The sequence below is a fragment of the Poecilia mexicana genome, unplaced genomic scaffold (genome assembly GCF_051168715.1).
Source record: "Poecilia mexicana isolate PSO_F unplaced genomic scaffold, ASM5116871v1 scaffold_14, whole genome shotgun sequence".
Taxonomy (NCBI): domain Eukaryota; kingdom Metazoa; phylum Chordata; class Actinopteri; order Cyprinodontiformes; family Poeciliidae; genus Poecilia; species Poecilia mexicana.
The window spans coordinates 8,903,076-8,918,489 of NW_028263383.1; the positions used below are offsets into that span (position 1 = coordinate 8,903,076).

A 15,414-nucleotide genomic window follows, 5' to 3' on the forward strand; every position below is an offset into this window, starting at 1 on the left:
TTGAAATTACAATGTGAACAGAAACTCGAGACTTATATTGATTTTAATTAGTAACCTGTGACCAAGTGCTTTAATTGTGCTATTCCCAACAATAAGCGATGATATAATAAACATTTTCCTGCATCCATGACATCATAATCAGTCACTCAGTCTCAGCTTCCTGGCAGTGGGTGATGAGATCATTAGATTAGAAGCAGTGATGCTACATTTTCAGATTAAAATCTTAAATGAAGCAAGAAAAAAGGGAAGGAAAACTCAACAATTTCACGTTTTCTAGATTTTCTGCTCTGCGGCAGATTTCACAAAACAAAGACGAAAGGGAAAGTAAAAAACCAGATGACTTAATGATGATTCAACAGACTAAAGCTGCATAGTGTCATCTGCTGAGCTGAACCAAAGCCAAATGTGAACAACAGAACCTGTGGAGGAACGACAGAAGATGCTTCAGTATCTGTGTGTGATTTCTAAAGCTGCGTTGGAAGCAGAAGAAGTCTAAATCTTGATTGTCTTTTTGTTTTATTATTCTTTTGTCCACCACAAAATAGTTAATAAATTACAAAAGTAGACGTATCAATCTGTCTTTTTGGAGCTAAATCCTGTTTGTGCTACTTTGCAGTTTGTTGTTGCATTTTTCCGGTTCTTGGCCTAAGATGGGAAATGAAACTGACAGAGGATAACTGAGGCGAGAGGGAAAGCTGGAGAGGCTGACGAGAATATATTCATGGTGAATGGATTACCGGGTGAAGGAGGGAGAGATAATTGTTTGGAGTATTCAAATCAAGTCCCAGCTCAATTTTGAATCCTCCACTTAAGTGAGTTTGTGTGATTGTGCGTAATTGTATTTCACTATGTGTGGAACTGCGTCTCACAAGTGGTTTTAGAGAGGCATTAGTAAATGGTGTCATCCCCTGTACTTAACTTAACAGTGTCTTCTAAATTCATAAGCTGAACCTTTAACAGTCAAATTCAGCTGATATTCACCAGCTGCTCTTCCTGCTGTTTGTACTCATTTTTATCTTTTTATACATTACCTTCTCTAAGTTGTTCTTTTCTCTTATTTTTCTTAATGATGTATCTTCTGGTCTCAGTAATCTGATCTTTCCTTCACACATGTCACTCTTAGTTACCCAAAGATTGTGTCTAAATTTCACAAGAGCCTGAATCGAACTGAAAAGAGTAAAATATAAAAATATTTGACATTAATCCAAATTTGATATTTCACTAGTAGGTTCTCTTGATATTATCAAGTTTCATCTTTTGGGGGATTTACTGATGTCTTCTGCAACATCACCTTTTATTCTACATTTATGTGATTATCTGTTTTTATAAAACCAGACAACAAATACTAATATCTGTTTTTAATGCTTGATGAGAAATTAACTCTTTTTGTCTTTTTGCTATTACAAAGCTCATTTATGCTTCCTGCATTAAGCAAGCATGTGGTGACAGTGGAAAGGAAAGTTTGGACAGGAAGAAACGAAGTTTAGTGTGAGCAGCAACTTGCATGAAAACTTTCCACGATCAAGAAAAAGTAGTGAAAGGCAACATGAGTTCATTTAGTTGCTTCATCTAGAAGAGAAGCAGCTTAATAGATGAGATCTTAGCCAGAACTACAATCTGCAGGATTAAAAACAGCATCATAATCTGTATAAAGGCTTATTGAAATGGTAATATGTCAGCTAAGGTTTCATCTAAGAAATTGGGAAAAGTTACCCATGCCTTTATGTCTTGATGCAAGGAAAACTGTAACTGTTTAAAATGAACTGGATCAGTCAGATACTTTAAAAAGACCTACAGAGTCCAGCTGATTACCTTTACATGTGACCAAAATACCCTCTTACATCAACTTTTGAAAAGTAATTTAAAAAAGTCATTATGTGTTTTTGTTCTGATTTAGTGCAACATAGAGTCCTGCAGCTCTTTTGAGTAATCACATGTCTGAGATAATCAAACTATTAAACAAAAGGAATATAAACACTAATTATTCACATTGTTGTTTTTTCTTCCTCTGGCTAAGATGAACTTCTTTACTGCGATGTGATGTGAGTCAGGTTTTTTATAAATGGATGAATAAAAAAGAAATTATAAACAAAATCTGAGCGAGAAGCCTGTTCAATAAACTGTGAAGCTTTACTCCCAGTTTGAACTGCATGTTGAAAGGATTTGAATTCAGCTGAAAGAGGTTTAAAAAGGGAGGCGAACGGAAGAGGTTAGGCTGGGTGTGTGTGTGTGTGTGTGTGTGTGTGTGTGTGTGTAGGTGTGTGGTTGTGTGTGTGTGTGTGTGTGTGTGTGTGTGTGTGTGTGTGTGTGTGTTTCTCGCTGATGTTAAGTGCTCCGGCAGTGAGACGCAGGGCTGGACGGAGGATGAGGGGGATAAAAGGAGGAAAGATCCATTAGCTAATGGATGTCTTCAGACCCGTTTTGTCAGACTTGGTATCATACAGACATTTGCACAACAGTATATTCTTTGTGAAAAGTAAGGAACTAACACTTAGCAGACAGATTTTTAAATTCTGCTTAAAATATGGTCACAGGTAATCCATAAGAAGTAAAAAAAAATCAATTCACGCTGAGCTTCAAAATTAAAACGAGGATTTATGACCGTCCGCTGTGTGTTTGAAGAGAGAGCCTAATTGGTATCAATAGGACATCTGTATCTCCTCCCTGATTAGGCCTTTAGGCCAGGAACATGACTGCAGCTCCTCACACTCGTCCCCATATTTACAGCCTGCAGTCTTGCTGATGGCAAACTGCAGCAAAGCGCCCGTCTGTCTCTTTGCAGAAATGGGCTTCATTGCAGCTTTTGTATTGTTTATGAACCTCCACACACACACACACACACACACACACACACACACACACACACACACACACACACACACACGCGCGCACACACACACACACACACACACACGCGCGCACACACACACACACACACACACACACACACACACACACACACGTTTGTGTTGCTATCTTTGTGGGGACTTTCCATTGACTTCCATCCATTTCTACAGCCTAAACCTTACCTTTACCCTTTTCCTAACCCTAACCATCACATACCTAACCCTAACCCTAACCAAAACTCAATTCATACCTTAGCCCTAACTCTGACCCCTGACCCAAAAACAGGGTTTCCCCTTGAGGGGACTAGGCTCCGGTCCCCACAAGGAGCAATTGGTCCCCACAACGTAGTATATGTCAGGAAAATCGTCCCCACAAGGTATTACAAACAAACGCACACACACACACACGCACACACACACACATACAGTTTGTGTAACCACATTGTTGGCAGTACCTACGCAGTTGCTCACAAATTTAAGCTTCTGGAGACAGAAAAAACCTGAAGTGACCAAAAATAAGATGAAGAAAAATAATGTAAACGAGAAACAATAAATCAGTCCCCTTGCCTCTGAGTGAACTTCACAACAGGTCTCTGTCCTGGGAAGACCTCTCCAGCAACAGAAATTCACAGAAAACATTTAGGTTTATGCTGACTGACAGTCTGGAAGGTGTGCATATAAACACTTATTCTGAATGTGGCAAACTGACCTGAGTCTGCATGTTTACAGATGGAACTGCAGCGGTTGGACGGTGTTTATTTCCTCCTGCTCTCTCATCTTAACGCAGGAAGCTCAGCGGCATGTGTTGCTGAGCTTGTAGCTTAATTAGGGAGTGCAGCAACATCTCAGCCTCTATTAGAACCTGGCACGGCTCCATTCTGGGTAATGAGAAGATGGAGCCACTGTGTTTTTTTATGTTCAGCACAGATGTGCAACTTCTTCTTCTTCTGCGTTTTTAGGGAAATTCAGTGGCCAAATAAATGATACGGATTATTTAGTCTGAATACATTTTACTCCTGTTTCACATAAAATCACAAAAATATCAGTGCTGCAAAGTCCAGGGAGGAATGCTATCCCTTCTTTAAAATAAGATATCTCATACAACTCTGTTGTTTTACTAATTTAATTATGTACTGGTAATCTATTGATTCATTATTAATCTACTGAAAAATCTGATAAATAATTGATCTAATCTTAACCTTTTACAATTTACTCTAGTCTTTACCTAAACATTACTGTCCATATTTAGCGCTAAGGATGAAACTGAATAAAACCAGACTGGGCTTCTTTAAATGATGATTTATCTCAAACAAGTTGAATCGTTTTCATGCATTAGTTAAGCATGGAGTTCCTCAAGGTTTCATGCTTGTTCCAATTGTGAAAATGATCTGGGAATATTTTTTAAAAACACAGATTTCTACTGCGATGCAGGCAATGATTCTCTGTTCTGAAATTAGGCTGATAAAGCCTCCCTCTAGTCACAATCTTTGGATTTGAACTTCTAAAATACTTTTAATGTGTGTGTAGATTCTAAAATATTTTCTCTATCTGGATTTAACCGTTTCACGGTTTGTCTGGTCCTTTAGCAGGACTAACCACTGCAACATCTTTTTATTTCTAAGAAAAACTAAGGGAGAGCAGTTCATTTCTCAATTTGTGCATGGGACTAAACTAAAGTTATTTTAAGTTCTGATTAGATTGGAGATTTGAAGAACATGAACAAAAACCGTTTTGAAGAGATGAAAGAACTTTAATTAAATATAGTGAAAGTCAAAAAGTTATTTTACACTCCAAGTTTCAAAATAATACAAAATCAACTTCATCATCTTTACAGTAGTTTCCTCTATGCTATTCCTCCACGCTCTGATACTGCTGATAATTTTTAGGCTCACAAACACAAGCCTGAATGCAGACAAGCCCCGATAAATCATATTAATGTTGTCAGACAAGTGCTCTGGATCTTACTCGTTTAGGCAAAACCCTTTACATATATTTATTTGTGTAGGCAACAGAAAAAAAGATCCTTCTGCTTTTAAGCATCACAATTCCTTTTTTCAGAAAGAAAAAATCTGTTCTCTCATACATTTTCACACCCACACGGTCACTCTCACATTGAACATGACGAGTGGTCTCTAGGCCCATGATTGAGATTAAATAAATAGGTGGCTCATTTGTTTTAAAGAGAAAGTCAAGGAAAGCAAAAACAAAGTCTTACTAGGACAGCAAAGTGAAATAATAAAGTTTGTAAAAGCCTGAATAGCAGGAGAAAAGAAAGACAGGATAACATTTTTCCTTCATTTCTTTCAGGCCTTCATTAAGAAATGTTGATCCTAATTAAACTCAGTATCATTAAAGACAAGCAGAATCATAACAACATATTAAAACCTCTACATCTAAATAACACAACAAATTATGGTAACTTGAACAAAAACAATACAGATGACAAATTCAAAAATATCCTAATGTCTTCATAATAAAAAGGTACACCATGGCTTATGTTAGCTTGATTGAAATTAGCAGTGGAAATATGGCTTTTACCAGACAGACACTGTTAGACAAAAACAAATAAATTCAAATAATAAGACAGTTTTTGTGGTTTAAACCAAAGCAGGTTTGCTCCAACTTTTTAAATACTTTTCTTTCATCCCTATTCCTGATAACTTCAACAGAGGACAGGGGAGCTTCTGGTCTGAGAACATTTTATTACAAACGATTTTGGAAGTTACACAAACAGTATAAGCACATATAAGTTGTACGTTTTCGAGTTTTATGTCCAAGTAATAATTTAACTAAGTTTTTGTTGGTGCCAAAAATCATCAGCCTTAGGGATAAACAGACCAGATTGCATGTGCATTCAACGCTCCAGGTTTAAAAAAGAAATGATGTTATTAAACCAACTGTGACAAGAAGTTCATAATGGTAGCATCAGATGTTTGTGTCAGTCTGTGACAAGTTAACACATCAGATAAGACTGCTTAGTCAGACAAAACTTAAAAAAGGATTTTGGCAAAATAGTGTAGTTCAGTTAAGACTGTTTTAGCAGCACACACTACCGGGTTGCAAATAGTTATTTTATTTCTTTTAAAAGCAGCTGCTTGTGAAATTTCTTTAAGACATCTCACTGATAAAGTTTCCTGCACTGCAAAAAATGTCTTCCTTTATTCTAAGAAGTGAAAAGTAAATGTAAGTGCTTCGTAAACATGTGCAGAAGAAAGAAAAAAGTCAATAAATTATCCCAAAACGTTGTATCTAAATAGCATATCTTATCACTGGTGTATAAAACATTAGATTTAAATGTTTTTAGAGACACAAGATTTCAGTTTTGATAGCAGGCCAAGCTCAAGAAAACTCAGTTGTTTATATCAAATCAGTTGTTGCAGAACAGTTCCTTACTGTCAATCTTTTGATGCACACATCAAAGTATTACGTATCTGTGTTGTACTTTGACAAGGCTGTGCTTAAAATAACATCTCAGTTTTAAAGTTAAGCCTAAAACCACTCATACCTAGGGGAGATTTAGATTTAAAATAATTTTTTTAGATTTGACCAACATGTGTCTTTTGACTTAAAGAGGGCCAGACAAAGTTCTGGTAACCTCAGAGACTTGAAGTGCGTCACCAAGTATAAATAATTAAATTTACTAACAGAAACATGCAGAAAGCTGATCAGCTGTTACATTTCACTGCTGTAGTGCTAATGATTTTTTAAAATTAATTATTAAAAAACTTATGCATAATTTTCTACAAGCAACTTCTAATACAATCTCAATCTAATCTAGGCTGGCAAAACATTTGTTAATATTTTTTGAATATGCAGGAAAATTCTGCGTTAAGACACATTAACAGCTTTGACAAACAGAAACAATTTAGTAGAAGTAAAGACATCTATACCAACAGGTGGAACAGTAAGTCTCTGAACATTAGCGCCTATACCTTAACTTTATTCACTAAATTTATGGCACCATATTAATGGGATTAATTAAAATGATGCAACATATATAAACATCTAAAAATAGAAATGCTGCCACGGTGCACAACTTGTTAAAATCAGACTTGCAGCTTTGAAGGATTGGAAGATTTGTTTTATGTTTTCACTTCAGTAGTGGGTGTTTAAAACTAAAAACAAAAAAAAAAAAACAAAAACAAAAAAAAACAGGCTTCTTAAATCTGAAAGGCATTTTTTGCAGTGCAGCATGTGTAGTAAGTCCTTTTGCCAATTAAACTTGGTCAGATGACAAGCACCAAAGACAGCAGAATCGGCCGGTTCATCCTGCGTAAAAACAACACGGCAAAACAAAACGACATAAAAAAAAGAATCTAATTCACATAAAACACTTAATAATGGCAGCAGTCCTTAAAGACATGTTTTCCCTCTTAAAAAATGAATGTGTCTGAATTTAAAACTGAATTGGGTTAGAGCAATTAGAGCTGCTGTTGGCAAATCATGATCACACCTGATGAGAGGAGCTACATTCATTTGAAGTCTTTCCTCCTTAACCTTTTGTTTTTAAAGAAAATGTATCACATGAGAATCGCAGAGAAGATGCATGAGACGAAGGCTAAAAGTAAACGTTTGAATTTTTCTGAATGGCTGATACATCAGCAGGACAATCAAAGTCCTTCAACTAAAACAATAAAGCTGGGAGAGTGATGAATGGGTAGTTTTGGCAAAAAACAGAAGAGAAGGTGAAGGTTTGGCTTGTCTGTGTTGGCTGCATCAGGCCTGTATGAAAGCATCCTCATCACCATCAGGTCCTCTTCACATTATACTCCTTCACTGAAGACAAAACTCCATAAATAGAAAATCGCTCCTGTAGGTTACATTGAAAAGAAGGTCATCACATGTAGCACAAAAAAGAAAAAGAAAATCAATCTCTGAAGAGAGGAAGTGGATTCTGTCCAAAATAAATTTTTTGTGACCATGGAGAGTCATAATCTTGGATGTGGCAGTTCTCCTATAAAAGCATTACATTGTACAAAGATTTCTACAAACAGTTTTGCTGTTCTCCTTGTATTTTTGTGTTAGAAAGGGCCTGAGTTGGTTTTGTTCCTTCAGATCTGGATGGACACCTCCATCCCCAACCGGAGTCCGTCTCGGAGCAAATCCTCCAGCGGGATCAGCGAGAGTGTGCTTGACTCATCTTACACCAACAAACACACACACAGAACCACACGCTCACACCTTTACATGGGTGGGACGATCATTCCTGGGATTGCTGCAGGGTGGAGAGTAAAGTGGAAAGAGAGAGAGAGAGATTGAGGGGTTGGGAGGGTGGAGAGAGAAAAACATATTTTCTTTTTTAATTTTCCTCAGCATAGAAAAAAGTTTCCATTTCTACATTTGCATCAATATGTTTATTATGTTTAACCATCTGTGCAGCTGTGTGACTGAAGTGACATTTTAACAACATCAATGGAAAAATAAATCAGCAAAATCAACTATGAGAGCATCATGTTTGTCACACACACACACACACACACACACACACACACACACACACACACACACACACACACACACACACACACACACACACACACACACACATTTAATTATGTGCAGTTGCCCATATTTAACTGCATGTTTGGATGTCTGCCTGACATATTGCATCATTGCATGTGTTGTCCTAAAAGCCAGCGGACAGATGTTGATGTGCGAGAACAGAGCCCTGCCCAAAATGACATACTGTCATGTTTGCTTCAACATTAATTAAACTTTATGAAACTGAAAAAAATGAATAAATGTCATATATTGTCTTTAAAGTACCGTGTGTTAAAATCTGAAAACGTGTGTGTAATATCTAAAATTATTATATTATACACACTGCAGAGAACTGCATGAATTTATTTTCAGCTTATTTTACTTCGAGGTCCCTAGATAAAAATTCAGTGTCACCTTCAGAAATTAAGGCTCTAATTTAGCAAATAGAGTCGACATGTGTGTAATTTAAATTAAGTATAATTCCAGCTGTTCTGTGAAGGTGAAAACAAATGAATGCCAGACTTTTCAGGCCTTTTCAAATCAAACATTTGCGCTGTACTGTCATGCACTACTTTGTGTTGTTTTAGTACATTAAATCTGAATTAAATCTATTTAAGTTTGTGATTATAATGCAACAAAACAGTTGTTTTTGGAAATCACTATATCTATTTGCACTATGGGTTTCTCTACACTATAGCCCGGTGTTTTCTATTGATGAGCATCAACTCTCCTGCGTATTTTAGGTGCAACCATAACATAGTGCACAAAAATCCGTGTGATAGGTGGACGGAGCCTGGTGCTACAAGGTTGGAGACCTTGTCCTGTTAGGCGACGGGGCCTGGCTAATACCCGTGTTAAACGGATGGCGGAGTCCAGCGACGACAGGCGCTTAAATTCCGTAACAATTCCAAAATATCTCTCTCTTTCTTACTGTTATTCAATGTCACATGCTGTTTTTATTTTGTTTTTAATTATGTAAAGCACCTTGAAATGCCTTGATGCTGAAATGTGCTATACAAATAACATTTGATTGATTGATAAAAAATAAACATTTGCCTAAAGTTTACCATCAGCTCTGCAGAAGCTTTAAGGCACAATATGCTAAGAACCAGGAATGGGGATTAGGGCACCACGACAAATTTGAAAAAAAAAAAAAACATTTTTCAAAGTTATTTTTCACACTGAGACTAAATGCAACTTGCAGGAAGTTGGAGACTTGGTGAAATGTGGCTGGATATGTTAACAGCATCTTTGGGCATGAGATGTGGTGAGGAGGAGATGATTTTTGTGGTGGGTTACATATTCAGCTGTCAAAAATGATTGGGCATCTTATCTTCATTTGTAAATTAAGTTGCTACTTTTGAAAGTTCCTTAAGCGCTCTGGATATGTCACTTTTATATACATAAAAAATGTTTTTTACATATTAGTTGAAGCTGCCACTTTGTTACCACAGTATGAGATGAGACAGATAATCTGTGAGGGAAACAAATCGAGCTCCACTAAGTAGAAACCAGGAGCCAGGAGATAGGTGTTGGTGCTGTCAATCACCCTCCATGTGGCGCTGCTCATTCCGCCTCTCCCTCCTTGTTCTCTGCCCAGGCTAGTTAGCATAGCCACTGATGGTGGTGGATAGACGTTTTTTCTGTAATGGTAAGTTGTTTCACCGCCATTATCACACTGAGCAGAAGTACAAGAGGTTGATTTACAGCGCTAAGACACGCCTCCTGGCTCTGATTGGTGCATTTCTTCAGACGGCAATAGTAGCTCAGGGAGCATGTGGAGGAAATCCATCTTTTCAAAGATGATCTATCTCATATAATACTGTCACATCATGGTGACAGTATTATATGTTTTAACAAATATGTAAAAACAAAACAAAAAACAATTTTTAAATGAAATTATACTGCAGAACACAAACTGACCAAAAACAAACTTTAGCTGTCAAGAGTTATACATTTTAGGCCAAGCAAGAAGAAAAGCGAATAAAAACCACAGGAGGTGAGTTCAGGACAGGCCAAGCAGAAAACAATCATAAACACTGATGTGTTTTTATTCAAGATGGAAACTGCTGATGAACAAACTTCACAGTGACACAAAAGTTGACTTTTCCCTTTGAAATAGTTCAGTAAAATGTGTGCACATGTTTGTGGTAACAGTGGTGTTCTTATCATCCCTGCAGAAGTAGAATTAAAGGAGGAAACTGAGGTAAGCAAAACACTAATTGTGAAATAATTCTAACATCTAGCTACAATAAACATTTTTGAATCTGATATTTATTGAGTTAGCTTGAGTTCAACAATCTAATTAAAAACATGCCAACCTTCTGCTCCCTGAAGGACTAAAATCAGGCAACACAGTGAAGATTGTTTAGACTTTAGCAAATCCAGAAGTGAAATCTTCTACAAATTTCCAACTTCACAAACCAAAATCAAGCCTATCTACTCTGTAAGTATGCTGGAAACAAAAATGTTGCTGATCTGTTTTTTCTTTCTTCTAGAATCACCTCACAGATGTCATAGACAAGGAGCAACTTCACACTTTAGTTGCAGTTTCTTGTTAGAAAGTGTCTGGTTTGTATTTGATGCAGTTGGTGTCAGATGTAAATATTTGCAAAACGCACATTTACGTCAAGTGACTAAATTTACTCCCCTAAGTTATTCTTGTTAAAATAAAAAGGCCTTATGAAAGCAACTCCAACACCAGCAGGGCAAAACTCATCTCAATGTCTTGACTAAGTGTCGAGTTACTGTTGCAGTCATTGAGCGAGGCAGGTACACTGACAACACAAACTGTGGAGACTGTCGAACAGCTGTCATTGCTGATCACTTCCCTGTGAGCTGAACGTGTGAGATCACCCAGAGTGTGACAGAGAGAGATGTGTGAGAGTGTGTGTGTTGCAGTAAGTGGGGTGTATTTCTTTTTTCTTCTTTTTTTTTTTTTTCAGATGTGCTTTGAGGCTTCGCTTTGAGTTCCCACACCCCCACACATGCTCGCTCCACACGCACAGCTAAACAAAGTCAGCGATGTTGAGAAATAAATTCCCTGTGCCAAATGTCTGTTTCTGTCTTTGTAAATAACCAACTTCCTGCCTCTCTTCCCAGTGAGAGGAGAGGAAGGAGTTATGAGACAGATGGTTAGATGTGTAATATGAGCTGAGGAGTAAAGAGGAGGGGATACTGAGAGAGAACAAGGATGGAGGAAATTATTATGTACACAGCATGAGAGCAGCGTCGTCCAAAAGTGTTCAAACCCCACAAATTATAGTGCATTTTAATCAAATTTTATGTAGGGATGCAGGATATAAGATTATATGTTTTAACAAAGTGTCACATCATATTTCCATATCATCCCAAAGTTTCATATCTGTGCTTCCCTAATTGAACACATAAAAAATAGTGCAGGAACTATGAAGTAGAAGGAAAGGTATACTTAGCTGTCAATAGTTTTTACAAACAAATATTTTGTTGTGCATTTGCAGTTATGCAGTAATCTATATCTGGATAGTGAATTGAATAGTGGTCTATAATTTGTACAATATTTGGAATATTGTATAACTTAACTTCACCACAGCTTTATCTCAGACCTATCTTGTGTGTCTTAATGATGCATACTTTCCTTTCCACTTCAAACTTATGTGCTACTTTGTGTTGCACAAAATCCCAACGAAATGCATTGACAACATGTTGAAATATTTGAAGTTAAGAATCAAGAAACAGGAGTGAAAACATAGTGAGTTAGTCAGAAGTTGCGGATGCATTAAGTCAACAGAGGGGACAGAAAGGCTGAGGAACATACTTCAGGTGAAGGCCAGGCCTTGTAGAGAGCCGGCTGATGAGTACTTGCTAGAGTCCACAAATGTTTGATCTGGTAGAAAAAGGCGGAGACGGAAGAATGGGAAGAAAGGGATGTGAGAAAGGATAAACAAGAAATAAGAAACAACAAGATGAAAGGTTCGATAGCAGCAAACACTGTAATCCAGTTGTTAATCACAAAAAGAGTAACTAATTACCTCAAAGACGAAAAGTCTTTTCAAATAACCATTAAGAGAACAGAACATCATTTCAACATCTGTCAGCAGACAGTGTTTCCTGTTGCTCAGGGCCATGTGATCGCGGCCGCACTGATTCTGCTAAATGTCGCTGTCCATCTGATTTGAATGTTGTTTAATGTTCGTGCATTACGATCAGTACAAAGAAGACCCACTGCTGTTCAGACTTGCTTTAAACAATCTGGATACAAACTGTACATGTCAAAAATGATTCTCAGCTGACAGTCTGAAAAAAAAACAGCCTGGGAAACAAATATGGATGCCAGATGATGCTTTAATATTATTGTCAGATAAATCCCATGACGAAGGTGGGGGGGTGATTTATTGGACTTTCGAAGCACATGTACTATGTACTCTGTGGGAAAGTCCAAAGAATTCATAGTTTAACAAGAACAATCACAGAACGCTAAAAACACTCCTATTAATCATATTTTCCACGCTTAAAAAGTGTGAAAAGTTATTTTCTGGAAAGCACTACAAGCACAGATTATTCAAATAAATTAAGCATCATCAACTTGCTAACCCATTAAATCCAGTGTTCAAGTCAAAAATACATTTTATTAGTAGTGACTCATCAAACGCCTAGTTTTAAATGACTCCAAATGGTAACAGGAACAACAACGTTTGATCAGGACATTCCTACTGATGCACAAATCATGCAGCCTCAATTCCTCAATACTCTACAGATAAAACTGGTGAGCTAACAGGAAAATGAAACGCAATACGGACAGATGGACGTTTCTAACTTTTATCCCTGCCAGCAGCTTTTTGAGGTTGTACTTCAGCTCAGTTATCTCTCTCTTGTGTTTAGCTGCCCTGTAATGCAGATGCATGCTCAACCTATCAGAATATCTTTGAAAAATATATATTTTTCAGTGTTTCATTCTAAAAATTTAAACTTGTACTCATAAGAGTTTTTTTTCCCTCGTTGATTCTGAGACGTCTGACTGACTGATAATGAAAATCCAGAATTTATGTTGTAACATAGACGGCTACTAAAAGACACCATCCATAAAGAATCCATAAAGAATGTGAAACCCCCAGCAGTTCTTATTGTAAAAAGTGGTTTATTCAAACATAGACATGGAAAATTTATTGGAAGGAGAATCTGTAGTAAAAAATGGTAGAAAGTATATGGATGACAGGACAATAAATCAGATTATATTTTGTAATTTGCACTTTTGAGGGGGTCACATCGTGTGTTAAATCACTCTAATCCAAAGGGAATATTAAAAAAACCTCACTGTCTTCTTTTTATTTTATAGTATTTTTCATTTAAATATCAAACTACCAGAGTCAGCAACTTTTACCACAATCAGAGCCATTGTGGTGAATTTTCTTTGCCTTTGATTCAGATAATCAAAATTCGCTAAGTAGCATTTTTATATCCACTTCTGATTTTTTTCATGTTTAAATTAAATAACATTTTTATTGTTTTTAAAATAAAGGAAACCATCCAACTTTTAACTAAAAAGGAATGAGGTTCAATTATTATAGAAAATGAAAAAAGTAAAAAAAAAAAACAAGTAGTTTTTAACCAGAAGACTATTCTAATTTATCGAGACATGAGAACAGAGAGTTGTTTTAAAGGAATCTTTCATCTAAACATTCAGGAATAATTGTTTAGAAGGAAAAGCAATAACACACAAACATATTATTGTATAAAACATTTTCACATAAGCCTCCGCCTCGTACCGGAGCAGCGCGGCCAGTTACCTTGAAGTCCGTTGCCGTTGGCACTAGTGCAGGAAGGAGGAGGAGAGGACGACGGCCTCACCACCGGCGCAAAGGCGGACTTCTGCTTAACGGCCGCTGACACCATGTTGGCCGGGGAGAAGGAGAAAACCCCAGAAGAAGAAGAACAGTTGGAGGGAAGAGATGTGGATGAGGCCATAGTGGGACTGGATGGAACAACTGATGGAGGAAGAAAAGGCAAAAAAGGAGAAGAACCACTGAGAAATGGAGACAGATTCTGGATAAATCTAAACTGCAACACATTTTGTGGTTAAAATAAAAAGATTACACAAGACTTAAGAGATAAAAAATGTATTGATGTGAGTTTTTTCCCTGACAGTTTATAATTTGTTAAGCGTCCTCCCATGAGCCTCATTAAAGCCCTCTGAACAGCTTGTCAATTTTTGTTATTTAGAAACAACATGTTTCATCACAACACTTGAGCTTAATGCTCTGTCGGAGTTTTTTTTTTACACGTATCTCTACAGATGTATCCAGTTACAGCTTTACAATGAAATATTTACAACATTTTCAAGTTACCATCATCTGTAAGATGAACAAACATAAAATCTCACATAAATAAACCTGTTAGTTCAGCCTCTTCTCATCACAATCAATTATTTTTACACCAGTTAAGCCTTTAAAGGCACATTTCTTTGAAACACTCCTTTCTATTTTACTCTTTGCATTACTTTTATTTATCAAATCATCCTCTCAACAAATAGAGAGGCTGCTATTAAACCCCATTGGGAGTCTATATATTTTACTTATATCCACAAAAGTTTATTATAATGTTGAGTGGACAATGCATGTGTGCACTAACTAGCATAAGGCGAGTTGGCGGCGGAGCCGTTGAGGAAAGTGGGCGAGCCTCCGAGGTTGGTCATGCCCCCGTTGTTAGCGTAGCCGTTCATGGTGCTGCTGACTGAGGTGTAGCTGGTCTGCTGAGGTGTGGAGCTGGGCACATAACCGTGAGGCGACACGCTGCTGCTGCTGCGCACAAACCCTGCAAGAAATACCAGTATAATGGAAGAGTGTGAGGACAGCCAAACAAAGTGTGGTTGATGAGGTAAAGCTTGTTGCTTGGTGTAGATTCCTGCTTGCAGAGATTAATATTGGAAAATCAAATTAAACAACCAGATTTAGATTCATTCCAATTGGATCCTAATTAAGTCAATCAATTATTTACTCCTAATTAGTAAAAAGTTGTCTATCTAAGAAAGGCTGGCTGACAGTATAAGGGCATTAACTTTGCAGAAATCCTGTCTTCATAGTATCTTTATATTTACTGATTTATTTCTGTG

The 15,414-nt window shown here is 37.1% G+C and overlaps 1 protein-coding gene across 2 annotated transcripts in view; it reads right to left on the minus strand.

Annotated features, from left to right (window-relative positions):
* Positions 1-4,575: 4,575 nt before the first annotated feature.
* LOC106929927 (transcription factor COE1) overlaps positions 4,576-15,414 on the minus strand; it is a 99,250-nt gene continuing 88,411 nt past the window's right edge. The window contains exons 14-17 of one of the 2 annotated variants that reach the window (XM_088012742.1): positions 14,934-15,116; positions 14,093-14,290; positions 12,124-12,192; positions 4,576-8,061 (exon numbers count right to left, since the gene is read on the minus strand). In XM_088012742.1, coding sequence (XP_087868868.1) covers positions 12,125-12,192; positions 14,093-14,290; positions 14,934-15,116 — 449 coding nt within the window. In that variant the 3' untranslated portion in view covers positions 4,576-8,061; position 12,124. The remainder of the gene's footprint in view (positions 8,062-12,123; positions 12,193-14,092; positions 14,291-14,933; positions 15,117-15,414) is intronic. The other variant, XM_088012743.1, reaches the window with a different exon arrangement.